The sequence below is a fragment of the Arvicola amphibius genome, chromosome 2 (assembly GCF_903992535.2).
Source record: "Arvicola amphibius chromosome 2, mArvAmp1.2, whole genome shotgun sequence".
Classification (NCBI taxonomy): Eukaryota; Metazoa; Chordata; class Mammalia; order Rodentia; family Cricetidae; genus Arvicola; species Arvicola amphibius.
In genome coordinates, this window is record NC_052048.2 from 156,506,788 (window position 1) to 156,520,117 (window position 13,330).

The window sequence follows — 13,330 nt, forward strand, 5'->3', positions numbered from 1 at the left end:
CCAGCCCCCTCCGCAGGAGGGCGGGGCGAGCGCCGGCCAGCCAATCCCCGCGCCTTCACGTCGCCGTGTCCCCGCCCACGCCGCCAGGGCCCCGCCCTTCCCTGGGGCTGGTGCGGCGGCCGCGACGTCAGCCCTCGCAGACCCCTGGGTGGTGACTGCGCCGTGGGCGGGCCGTGGTCAGGCCGCGCGGCGGGGAGGGGCGGGGCGAACGGCGGGAGCGCGCGCCGGGCCCGCCTCGGCCGCCGCCGCCGCCGCCGCCGGGGGATGATCTGGGCGGCCGCGGGCGGCCCTGGCTAGCGGCCCGTGCCCGTGCTGCGGCCCGGCCGGGGCAGCGAAGGTCGAGGGTCGCGTCGTCCTCCTCCCCGCTTCCGGGAGGGGCGAGAGGGAGCCGCGGCTGATGTCAGGTAGGGCGGGCGGAGGCGCCCGAGGGCTGCGGGTCCAGGGGCTCGGCTGCCCGCCGCGGGGCGACTGAGGGGACGGGAGCGCGGCCAAACAGGTGTCTCGGCAGCGGGCGAGCGGTCGCCCTTGCGCTCCCCTCTTCCCTGCGGGTCCGGCGGGAGGTGCCCGGGGCGGGCCAGCGCCTAGCGGTCCTGCCCGCCGCCCCGCCCCGGCCTCCGCGTGCCCAGCGGCCGCCAGCCCTGCACTCAGGTGCGAGCACCTCCCGGCAGCTCGGGTCCCGAGTGCCAGCCTGTCGCCCACCGGCCGGCCGGCCGGACGCTCAGCTTTGTCTGTGGCTGCCTCATCATGGTTGGAAGTTTCCCTGCGGCTGAGTAAACTAGCCAGGTGTGTTGGGGGCTTGCTGCGCGCACAAGGACTTAAATTTCTTTTCCTCCCCTCTGGTAACAAAGTCTGGTGGGATTTCTAGACGGTGGCTAGTTAAACTAACTGCTTTGAATTTGCATAGTCTCAAGCATGAGTTGACTGTAACTCGGACTGAGAATTGGGGATTTTTTTTTTATTTTTATTTTTATCTCCCACTCTCAGTGTTTAAAAAACAAGCGGCGGGAATATTCCTTTAGGGTCCCTTACATTCTGGAAAAAAATGTTTTTTAGTTTTTTTTTTTAATTCATTGTGGATGCCACGATATTACCCTTTAGGCCATAACGACTAAAAACGTATTCTGAATTAAAAAGTTACTCAGTGAGAACTTTTATGCATCAAACTGAGTAATTAGGCATCGTGCAAGGAAGAGAAATATGGTAATTTACTGGAAGTTGAGCATAGACCATAGATAGCTCTGCCTAGATGCCAAGAAAAAGTGCTATGCGCATTACAAGTTGTTTGGTTCTGGTTTAAGTTTGGAAGTGGAACTCTGAGTTTTTAGAAATTATTTAGAAGACAGTTTTCCAGGCTCTTAGCAGATACATGTCAGATGAGCATTATGCACACGGTTGTGCATCCTGAGCACGTATGTCTTAACTTTTATTTTCTGCCACCTTGCTGTATATTTTTGTACAGTTTAAATGAATGTAAAGTTTCAAGTTACCAAACAGTTAACTTTATTCACCATATGTTAAGTAAAAGAGCAATTTAGGAAGGCAAGTATGAGTCACTTAAATTCAGGACTAGTGGAGAACTAGTCAGTGTCTCAGATTTACTTGAAATTTATGTTTTCCTGTTTCTCTTACTGAGGACTCAGCATTTTACAAATACTTTGCGGTTACTTGCCACTTAAAGTTTTTTTTTCCCAATCATGTAGCCTATAATTGTGAATAAATTTAATATTAAGAAAATTTTAGAATTTTATAAGCAGTGTCTTTAAGAGTACATAGAATGAGTTAATGTTTGGTTGATCGTATGTAGAGGTGCTCCACTGTGAATATGTTGGCTGTGTACTGTTTCTATGTTGATGTTGCTGAAATGAAAATTGTGTTACATTACAAGCTTGGCTTTGTAATTAATGGTAATGTAAAGCCAGATCTTATGGTGAAATTATTGGTTGGAATTTTTTTGTGTGGATTTATAGATAAAATGTAAATAGGAATTGTTACCTTAATGGCTGCTATTTACCTATTACACTCAAAAGTTTTGATTTTTCAGTACAGTATTTTTAAAATATTGAGATTTTAGTAAAACAGCTAGTTGAGAATCTTATCAAGGTTAAAAGAAAGATAGACGTTTTAAATGCTAAATCTCGTGGGAATAAGGTCTTTTTAAAAATTAAACATTTAGCCGGGTGGTGGTGGCGCAAGCCTTTAGTTCCAGCACTTGGGAGGCAGAGATAGGGTGGATCTCAGTGAGTTCAAGGCTAGCATGGTCTACAAAGGAGTTTGAGGACATGCAGGACTGTTACATAGAGTATCCTATCTCAAAAAACAAAACAAAGCAAAAAAATTAACATGCAAGATGAGATCCATATACTTATGGATTATATATGTCATTATATATCGCTTTTATTCTTTCAAATGAAGAAAGGAAAGACTTGCTCCATAAAATGTGAAGTTAATATTTTATCTATGATTCTGGCAAGAAACAAATGTCAAAGTATACTCAAGTTTTTTCACCTAATTCAATTGCCCTCCCCCAGGGTGGAGGGGGGGCTAAGATACCCGACTCCATGCCAGTGTCTGTTATCTGTAGAAAAAGGAAGCTGCTCTTTTATGAACCAGGGAATCCCATTAGAAGGTGGCAGAAGCCAAGGAGAAACTTGGAAGAAATTACTTGCACCTGCAGTGTGAAGTGCATTCAGGGCCTAGGGAGGCAATATTGGGAGAGTCTGAATTTGGAAACCAGATTATTTTACAATGAAAGCTGAATACTGAAGCACATTTTAACCACAGAATTGAGATTATATCCAGCTCCATGTAGCCATTTGCATTCTTGTTGCTGTCGTGTTCTGAGGCTACCAAAACAAAGCACCATACACTGGGCCATTTAAAATGTTCGCAAGGCTATGCTGTCTCTAGAGAATCTGCTACTCTAGGCATTTGTGTCTTAGGCTGTCCTTGATGTTCTGCTGTATCACTCCAGCCTGTGTCTCTGTTACCACAGGGCATTGTCCCCATGTAGCCCTGCTACATTGGTTATAAAAATGGGGTTCCTAGGATCATAGCATCAAGCGCATAGGAACTTGTTCAAAGGCAAATTTTCAAAGTTCACTGCAGATTTCTTGTCTTGGAAACTTGTAACTAGGCTTCCAGATAGGCTAAGCAGTCAGACGCCTTGTTTCTAGATATAAACAAGGTGAGTGAAAGACGCTGAATGCTAAGATGTGCCCAGGGAAGACCCCTGAGAAGGAAAGAGCTCAAGTAGCTGAGAGCGAGAGGATGGTGTAAGCAAGTACAGCAGCAGCAGGACCCTGGAACACGTGGTTAAGGAACAAGGCAAGGAGTCCAAAGCTACTGAACACTGGGGAAACAGTATTTGGCAGTATTGGATAAAGGTCATTTTAAGGTTTTGGCTTTTTAAAATGAAGTTAGGCAGGTGGTAGAGGCTTTTGAGGCAATGGAGTCTGATTTTACCTGATAGGATCACTGTGGCATGCAAGCAGAAATGAACTGAAGAAAGAAGGGAGGAAGAGAAGTATTGACTAGAAGGCTTTTGGAACAATTGAAAGACAAAGTTCAGCCCAGGGTGGAGGCAGTAGAGCCTGAAGCTAACTGGAAGAGGTACAAGACAGAGTGAATGTGAAGAGTAAGCTTTCTCCTCCTCTGGTTACCTTAGTAACCCTGCTCCCTAAAGATGATCAATGTTTCAGTTAGTTTTGATATATTCTTTCTGAAGTGTTTTGTGTATATGTGAGCAACTGCTCCACCAGGTTAGTGCAGGGGCATGTGTAAGTGCATGCCTATGCCAGTGTGGGTCAGAGTCAGGGGTCTTTCTCAGTTGCTTTGCTCCAGATTTTTTGAGACAGGATCTCTCCCAGAACCTGGAGCTCACCAGTTCTGTGAGAATAGCTGGTCAGCCAGTCCCTGTGGAGGGTGGGGTGGGTTGGCATTGCTTCCCCAGGCCTGGGCTTGCAGAGGCAGGTGCCATTGCACCTTGCTTTTTTACATGGGTTCTGGAGGATTGAACCCAGGTCCTCACTGAGCCCTTGCGCTTTCCTAGTGGAGTGGTTCTTGGTTGAAGCTGATTTACTCCTCAGGAGAATGCTGGTTCTTGTCCAGATGGGCTTTTGGTTGTCACTACTAGTAGAAATGCTATTGGCATCGAGTAAACAGAGGACGGGAAGCTTCTGAACATCTTATGCATTAATAGGACACAACATCGCCGCTAGTTAGCTCACGCTACTACTTAGTACCAAGATTCAGAAAATGTGATTTAAAATTGCTGAGTTGAGAATATAGGGAGTGGAAGGACGAGGGCATTTTAGTCAGGTAACACGGGAGGAATAGTGGAGCTAGTGGAGTAGTTAAGAATCTGTTAACAGTCAAGCTCATTGAATGGATTAGTGGGGAGATGAAGTGGAAATGTGGTCAGAATCATCAAGCAGAGGTTTATATATCATGCTAATTAAAGATGGTTCATTGCACACTTGTAGCTGCAGAAGTCTGTGATGATTAATGGAGCGGCAGGGCCACTGTTTGAGTAAAGTAGGAATGAGTAGAAGAGTAGAATGTGTGGGGGAGATGGGTTCACCAGTAGCTTCCAAGTGAGAGCAGAGCGAAAGGAGACAGTGGATAAACAGGGAGATGGCTTAGAAAAAGAAAGTAAAGTTGGCAACGCTTGGTGCTTGGATGTGGATGAGAGTAAGTGGAGCATTAAGAGTGTGCCTGTGGTGTCTCTGGTACAGTTGACTGCTCGGCATGGAAGGCCAGGGCTTGACCCCCAACATCCCTACATACACGTAATCCCCCCCCCCCCAATTTCTAGTTTCAATAATCAGATTCTGAGTGAAAGAGGGATAGAGTGCTGGGTAGCTAAGATAATTACCAGTATTTAAGGTAAGATGAACAGATTAAGTGACGAAGTTATCTACTTTTGGTTTTAGTTTTTTTTTTTTTTTTGGCTCTGGTCTTGTTGCCTGTGGTCAAGGTGGAAGTGCGTATTTGAGTCCATATGATTGTGAATCATAGAGAATTCTGAAAATGATCAGGAGGTTTAATGGGCGATTAATAAATTTTCATTTTTACTTTCTAGATAAACTACTCTCTTAGTTAGGGTTTCTATTTCTGTGACAAAACACCATGACCAAAAAGCAAGTTGGGGAGGAAACAGTTTATTTGGCTTACACTTGAGCATTGCAGTCCATCACTGAAGTCAGGACAGGAACTCAAACGGGGCAGGAGCTGACGCAGATGCATGGAGGGGAGCTGCTTACTGACATACTTCCCATAGCTTTCTCAGCCCATTCTCTTGTAGAAGCCAGAACCAGCAGCCCAGGGATGGCACCACCCACCATTGGTGGGGGAGGGGGAGTGGGGAGCCCTCTACCACTGGTCACTAATTGAGAAAATTCCTTAACTGAGGCTCCTTCCTCCCTGATGACTCTAGCTTGTGTCAAGTTGACTCACAAAACCAGCCAGTACAACTACTTTTATTTATTTTTTGTCAGAAAAGTAAAATATTTTTTGGTTTATATATACAGAAGTGTGTGTGTGTGTGTGTGTGTGTGTGTGTGTGTGTGTGTGTGTGTGTGTGTGCATTAACTATTTTAAAAAGTACAATGAAATTGTACTATGTTGGCTTCAGTACTTTGTTTTAAAAAATTTCTTTTCTACAGTTAAAATGAGGTCGTGTTGGGGAAAATGTGTGATTGTGATGGAGTGGAGAGCGGTGGATTTCTTTACTGTAAATGTCAGTGCTGCTGTGGGGTGACATTAAGGGACCAGGAATTACAGGCGTTGTGTTGGCTTTGTCTTTTCTGAGACCAGGCCTTGTGGGGCTGGACAACCTTGAACTTACAGGTGTGAACCAACATGCTGCTATTTTTGTGGGGGTGGGAGAGATAATAGGCGGGCACGGTTTCATATAGACTTTGGGGGAGAGCCAGGTTAGAGTTAAAAATAAAACCTAATGCTCCCTCTGTCCTTTGAAAGGTCCCCCCCTTTCATTCTCCTCTACTTTTACAAAATGTACTGTATTACCAATGAGAATATTAGCCACAGGTGCAAATATTTTCCTCATCAACACATGTAGGTCATTGTTTTTAACAGTTGCGGAGTTTAATACTGTGTGAACCAACATTTGAGCATATGATTCTCACAAGTATCTATAAAGGCTTTAAATTTCTGTGATTGTTCAAGGTATATTCAGTTAAGCTTCTAAGATAATTGCCAAATATTCTTTGAAAAGACAGTAAAAGTATGTGTAAGAGTATGTAGTTCCAGTTAGTAAATACTGTATGTTAACAAACTAGAAATTCTGCCAGTATGCTAGCTTAGAAAGACCCTCTACATTTTGACCTTTCCTTAATTGGTGGTGAAATTGATCAGCCTTGACTAACTCTGTATTTTCCTGAGTCTGTTGTATTTTTATGTTGTTAATCATTTGTCATTATGTTGTGCACTCATGTTAAAGCATGCTATAAAGAAACAGCCTTTGAGCCAGCTGCTTTGCCTTCAGGACTTGCCCACTGAGTAAACTGGTTTTCTATAGGCCCAGCTTCTGAGCTGAAGAAGCTCTCAGTTCACTGGATAAATGTGCAGAAAGATGTTTTCTCCCAGTCTGTTTTTAAAATATTGAAATCTTAGAAACATTTGGAATCGTTAATTATTAGAAAAGGCCCCCAGCTGGTTGCTTTTGTCTTTTCCAAAGGACTAATTATTTTCATACTATGCCTTGCATAAGCTGCCCTTCCTTGATGTCAGATGCGGTGTGGATTGTGTATTTCATTTCCACGTGTACTTGTTTTGTTTTGTTTGTTTTTCCACACCATTTCAACCTGATGAAATCCTTCTGGTAACAACTACCAGGTGTGTCTGTCTAGGGTGGACAAGAGGAGGTGATTCCTGCGTTAGCAGTCACGCAGGAGTCGGCAGAGCTGCCAAAGAGTTGATCTCACTGAGGAAGAGCAGTGCAGTGTGGATAGGGTTTGGAGGAGGGCGGTGTTGAGGCCGAATTCTAGTGTCACAATGCGTAGTAGTTTTACAGACACATCGAGACTGGGTGTGGAACAGGTTAGTAAACATTTGGCATGGTATGTGGAGACCATGGAGGTAAGATAATTGTGGGATGTTCTGTGTGTACATCCTTCCCTGAAGCCCCGCGTTGGAGAATGAGGTTGCTTCAGATGCAGAATCATCAGTCAGCCGTGCACAAAGTGGAGGGTCAGACTCTCTGATGGCATTTCAAGCGCTGTGGATTTTGGCAGTCTGTAGAGTTGTACAGCAAATCTGTTGTTAATTGATATGCTTTTACAGACATGGTGATTGACCTGCCAGTCTCAACATCCAATTGTTAAATCTTTCTGTACATCTCTGGTTTGTTTAGTCACAAGAAAGAACATATGCGGATGTGTGTTTGAGACAAGGTAGCCCAGGGTGGCCCTGGGCTGGCCTTTAAGTCCTAGATCCCTTTGCCTTCACCTTCCAAGTGCCGAGATTATTTGTATGTGCCACCATGCCTCAGTGTAAGCATATTTTAAAATGCAGTATGCATTGTGTGTTTTTCGCTACCCATTCACCGATCAAGAATTCCCCATTCCTTGGATCGCCATGCTGGCACAGGTCTTTAATTCCAGCACTTGTGAGATAGACAGGCAGGTCTGAGTTCCAGGCTGGTGAGACTACAGTTTGGGTTCCAGGACAGCCAGGGCTATGTAGTGATGTGATCTTAAAAACAAATACATAAATAAATAAAAATTAAATATTTGCGCTCTTATTTTCCCAAAGTTTTACAAAATTTTTTATAGAGTTCATTAACTTTTAAAACTCTTTGTGTTTTGGCTGGATCCCATTGCATACACAGATTGATCTGTAGGAAACTGACATCTTTAACATTTTTTATTGTGATAAAATACACATAAAATGCTAATCTTAATTTTTTATTTTATTGTTATTAGTAGTATTATTATAAATTTTCACTTCCTTCCCTCCTCCCATTTCCCTCCCTCTACCCCATTTCCTCCCTTTCCCCCCATTTCCTCCCTTTTCCCCCATTCCCTCTTTCTCTCCCTCTCCAGTCCAAAGAGCAGTCAGGGTTCCCTGCCCTGTGGGAAGTCCAAGGTCCTCCCCTCTCCATCCAGGTCTAGGAAGGTGAGCATCCAAACAGACTAGGTTCCCACAAAGCCAGTACATACAGTAGAATCAAAACCCAGTGCCATTGTCCTTGGCTTTTCAGTCAACCCTCTGTGTAAGCCACGATCAGAGTCCGGTTTGATCACATGCTCCATCAGATACAGTCCAGCTGGGCTTGGTGAGCTCCCATTAGATCAGCCCTACCGTCACAGTGGGTGAGCGCACCCCTCACGGACCTGACTTCCTTGCTCATGTTCTCTCTCCTTCTGCTCCTCATTTGGACCTTGGGAGCTCAGTCCAGTGCTCCAATGTGGGTCTCTGTCTCTATCTCCATTCATCGCCAGATAAAGGTTCTATGGTGGTATGCAAGATATTCATCAGAGTGGCTATAGTATAGGGCCAGTTCAGGCTCCCTCTCCTCAGCTGCTCAAGGAACACGCTGGGGACATCTCTTTGGACACCTGGGAACCCCTCTAGAGTCCGGTCTCTTGCCAACCCTCAAATGGCTCCCTTAATTAAGATATATATACTTCCCTGCTCCCATATCCACTCTTCCTCCATTCCAACTGTCCCATTCCCCAATCCTATTTTTAATTGTACAATTCCACTGTTTCATTTACACTGTGATGAACCCATTATCGTTGTCCTACTCTAGAACTCTGCATTCTGTGAAGCTGAAACTCAATACCATTTAAACCCTGAGTCCCATTCAACCCCCAAACCCTGGCAACCCAAGTTCTGCCCTGGGACTGAGTTTTACTGAAAGTACTAAGGAAAACCATACACTGTCTTCTTATGATTGCTTTGTTTCACTTAACAGAATGCCCTCCTTTTATCTGTTTGTAACTCTCATTTTGTAAGATTGATGAAATGTCCCTTGCATATTTACTAAATCTTTAATCAGTTAGTAGATAGTGTGAGTCGCCCCCACCCCACATCCCATTTTAGTTTTTTTTTTTTGTGTGTGTGTGTGTGTGTGTGTGTATGTGTGTGTGTGTGTGTGTGGTTTTTTGTTTGCTTGCTTGCTTGTTTGTTTTGTGTTTTTCAAGACAATTGTTTCTCTCTGACAGCCCTGGCTGTCCTGGAACTATCACTTGTAGACCAGGCTGGCCTTGAACTCACAGAGATCCACCTGCCTGTGCCTCACAAGTGCTGGGATTAAAGGTATGCCGCCACCTCCCAACTTCATTTTAGTTATTTTTAATACTGCAGTGGGGAAAAAATATCTCCGTGGGATTCTGCTTTGAAGGCCTTAGGGTATGTATTCCAAAGTGGAATTATTGGATCATGTGATAATTACCCCCCTCCTTTTTGAGACAAAGTCTTACTTTGTTACTCAGGCTAGCCTGGAACTCACTGTGTAGACCAGACTGACCTGAGCTCTCAGAGATCTGCCTGCCTCTTCCTCCAAAGTGTAGGCAGTAAAGTCAAGCACCACCACACCCAGTGATAATTAGTTTTAATTTTTAAGGACCCGCTGTACTGAACTGCTGTCCACAGCTGCAGTACTATTTTACATTTCTGCTGCCATACACAGAGATTCCAATTTCTTTATTTGCTTGCCAGCACTTGTCTTGTGATTGTTGGTAGTAGCCTTCATTATGAGTACAAACTGGCATTTCATTAATGATAGACATATAAAGAATTGTTTTTTTTTTTTGTTTTTTTTGTTTTTCGAGACAGGGTTTCTCTGCAGAGGAATTGTTTTATTTGCTTATTGATTGTGTATCTTTTGGAGAACTGTTCAAGCCCCATGTCCATTTTGAGTTGAACTGATTTTATTGTAGCTGAGTTTTAGTTCCTCACATAACATAAGCCCCATAAATCCCAAATTATATATATGATTTGGGTTTTACTCATTTTGTGCTTTGATTTTTTTTTTAACTTGATAAAGTCTTTAGATGCAAAAGGTTTTATGTTGTTTGTTTTTGCTGCTTGTAAGTTCATTATTGTTTTTACTTTTTAGGGCCTCTTGATTCCATGTAAATTTTAATTTTTATAAATTATAATTTTTCTATTTTGGAAAATATTGTTGGGATTTTATTAAAGATTTCATTGAATTTATAGAGCATTTTGTTAATTATACTGACTGTACATCAACACTGTATTTTAACAGTGTTAAGTCTTATGGTTCATGATCATGAAATATATTTGTACTTATTTTTTGTTTCATATGTTTTAGTGGTCTGTTATTGGACACATATAATTGTCTTGTCTTCTGTGCTCTTGATTACTATCTGTATGTAGTGTCTCTTTTGTGCTTTACTTTCAACTATGTGTCTTTGAATGGGAAGTTTATTGGATCATGTTTATCCATTCTGCCTATGTCTGCCTCTCGGTTAGAGCTTAATTCATTTTCATTAAAAGTAGTTACAAACCAGGAGAGACTCCTCCAGTTGTCTCCTAGCCACTTTTTACTGCATTACTATCTCATTTCCTTTGAGTATGTTGTTTAAGCTGTTTTCTTTGGGTATCAAGGGAACTCTGCTTTAGAGTTTAGAGTCCATACCCTTTTAACCTCAATAGTATACAGAAATGTCTTTCTTTTTTAACTCCTCCAGTTCACTGTTGATTACACACAGTTACGTCTTTATGCATTGTGTGTCAAAACTATCTGTTAAATTATATGGGAACCAAGTGTAAAGCTAAAAACCTAAGTTATAATAGTAAGAGGTTTTCTGTTTACCTGTGTGTTTAATTTTTATTTTTTTATGGTCTACTGTACTTTTACAGGAGTCTGCATTTCCTGCAGAGCAGGTCTCTATTAATGAACTGCTTTTGGTCTTGTTTACACAAGAATGTTTTAAGTTCCCTTTCACTTTTAAGGGAAAATTTTGTCAGATGTAGGATTTGTGGTTGATTTTTTATTCTTCTTAAAACACTTTAAATATATCAGCCTACTACCTTCTGTCCTCCAGTATTTCTGATGAGAAATATCATAATCTTCTGACAGTCACTTGTAGGCCATGAATCACTTCTTCGTGCTTTCAAAATTGTCCCTGGCCTAAGGTTTGATTTAAATGTATGTTGGTTTAAATCTTTGTGATCATCCTCCCTGAAGTCTGATCAGCCTATTGGGTGCTATTATTGAAATCTTGTATTGAATCTGGGGGTTGCTAGTGGTTGTTTCTCTGAATAGTCTTTCCCTCCCGCTGGGCTCCTTCCTTCTTGCTGTCCACAGACCTTGCATTCTTCTTTGTTAGTCCTCCTGCATTTCAATTGTTCTGTCCTCAAGGTTGCTGTTTGTTTCTTTTCCTGCCTGCTCAAATTTGTGTCCCTCCCTCCCTCACTCACTCCCTCTCTTTTCTTCTATTAGATTTTTAAATTTAGTTAATAATGCTCAATGCTTTTAAGCTTCAGATTTTTTATTTGGTTTCTTTTTTAGGTTTTCTGTTTCTTCAGAGTCATTGTCTAGTAGATGACCATCAGGTCTGTCTTAGCAACAGTTGTTGGGTTTCACTTCCTCATTGCTATACATGAATCATATTTTCTCCCTTGTGTTCCTTGTGTTATTTGAAAAAAGAAAACATGTTTCCAATTAATAATGTGATTATGAAATAAGATTGTCGCTTTCGCCGGTGTTTGGTGTTTTGGTTTTGATTGCTGTAGTCCGTCTTTGCTGAGGATCAGTATAAATAAGGTATTTCCGAGGTTTTCCATTCTGGCTTTGTAATTGCCCTTGTGCATGCAGTTGCTCCTGTGGGTGTCTTAGTTCTTAATGTCTAGTTCCTAAAAGGAGGTGGAGGAGAAAAAATAAAAAGGGATGGGGAAGGTGTCATCAGCCTTCCAAATCCCCTAGAAGTCACATTACCCAGAAAGGAGAGGCGTACAAGGGCAGATGATGTGTATCAGTAGTGACTGCCCATCTGTGTCTAGATCTGTGAGCAGAAGCAGCAGTCAGCATTTATAGGATTCAGAAGACAGATGTTTATTGCCCACCTTTGTCCCCACAAATATGTACTCCACAGACAGCTACCTACCAAGCAGGCCTAGTGGAGGGAAAGATGTAGTTACTTCTAAGAGGTGAAATTAACTGAAATCGCTTACAATTTACCTTACTTTCCAAGTCTTTCATAGGAAATTTTGAGCTGTTGATAGTTTATCTTAGAGTTCTAAAATAGTTAACATAATACCATATAGTGTCTGGGTGGAAAAATACTAATACTAGCTTACCCTTTCCCCAGAATCTATTGATTGTTCATATGTCAAAAATGTGTCTTGCCTTTCAATTCATTACTCTTGAGTGGAATTGTAGCTCCCTTTATGTGAACCTTATACTTTTAACATGATAGTTATTCTTTGTTACCTACAGTTTTTCTTGCTTTCTATTACAATTATTTTCTGCATAATTACTTATAATCTGTATATAAAAATGTGATTCACTTCACAAATAGCCACCTTTAGATGACTTTTTTTAAAAAAAATTTGTTTATTTATTATATATACAATATTCCATCTGTGTGTATGCCTGCAGGCCAGAAGAGGGCACCAGACCTCATTACAGATGGTTGGAGCCACCATGTGGTTGCTGGGAATTGAACTCAGGACCTTTTGGAAGAGCAGGCAATGCTCTTAACCTCTGAGCCATCTCTCCAGGCCCCCCCCCCCTTTTTTTTAGATGACTTTTTAAAAGTGTTTCCAACTCTTCAGTTGGTCAAATTAGTTAACTGTTATTTTTTGTACAAATATACGTATACCTGTTATTTTTATTATTAATAACTTACACCTTTATCTTAAAGTAATATTTAATTTAGTAGGGGAACATCTAAGGACACTGATACGTTCATCATAATTGGTAAAGTTAACCTAGGCTCTCAAGTTTAGTGTCTCAGTTAGTAGATACTGTGACTGTGGAAAGGGAAGAACTACCTATAGATACGGCAATTTATTAGTCTCAGAAGGTAGCCGTCTAGGTAATTAGTGCCGATAAAGAGTGCTTTGTTCTCATGAAGATAAAGATAGGGAAAAGAGAAACCATTCCAAAATAATCTACTAAGTCTTCAAGGACGTGCCCTGGATTGGATTTCAGGCTGCTGGTGGCACAGAACTGATGGGGTTTAGAGAATATTAGCTATTCCTGGGAGGCTTCCAGTATGTTAAATCATGGCCAGTGCTTCTTTTTGGCTGAAATGGGAGACTCTGCCACTTGTTCTTACTGATGTGATGTTTTGCTCAAGTACACTGGGCCAATTAACTATGGACTGAATCTGTT

The 13,330-nt window shown here is 42.2% G+C and overlaps 1 protein-coding gene across 2 annotated transcripts in view; it reads left to right on the forward strand.

Moving 5' to 3' along the window:
• Window positions 1-247: 247 nt before the first annotated feature.
• Window positions 248-13,330, forward strand: part of C1galt1 (core 1 synthase, glycoprotein-N-acetylgalactosamine 3-beta-galactosyltransferase 1) — a 33,914-nt gene continuing 20,831 nt past the window's right edge. Inside the window, exon 1 of one of the 2 annotated variants that reach the window (XM_038319485.2) lies at window positions 248-404. In XM_038319485.2, coding sequence (XP_038175413.1) covers window positions 398-404 — 7 coding nt within the window. In that variant the 5' untranslated portion in view covers window positions 248-397. Of the gene's footprint in view, window positions 405-610; window positions 784-13,330 lie in introns of those variants that run through there. The other variant, XM_038319486.2, reaches the window with a different exon arrangement.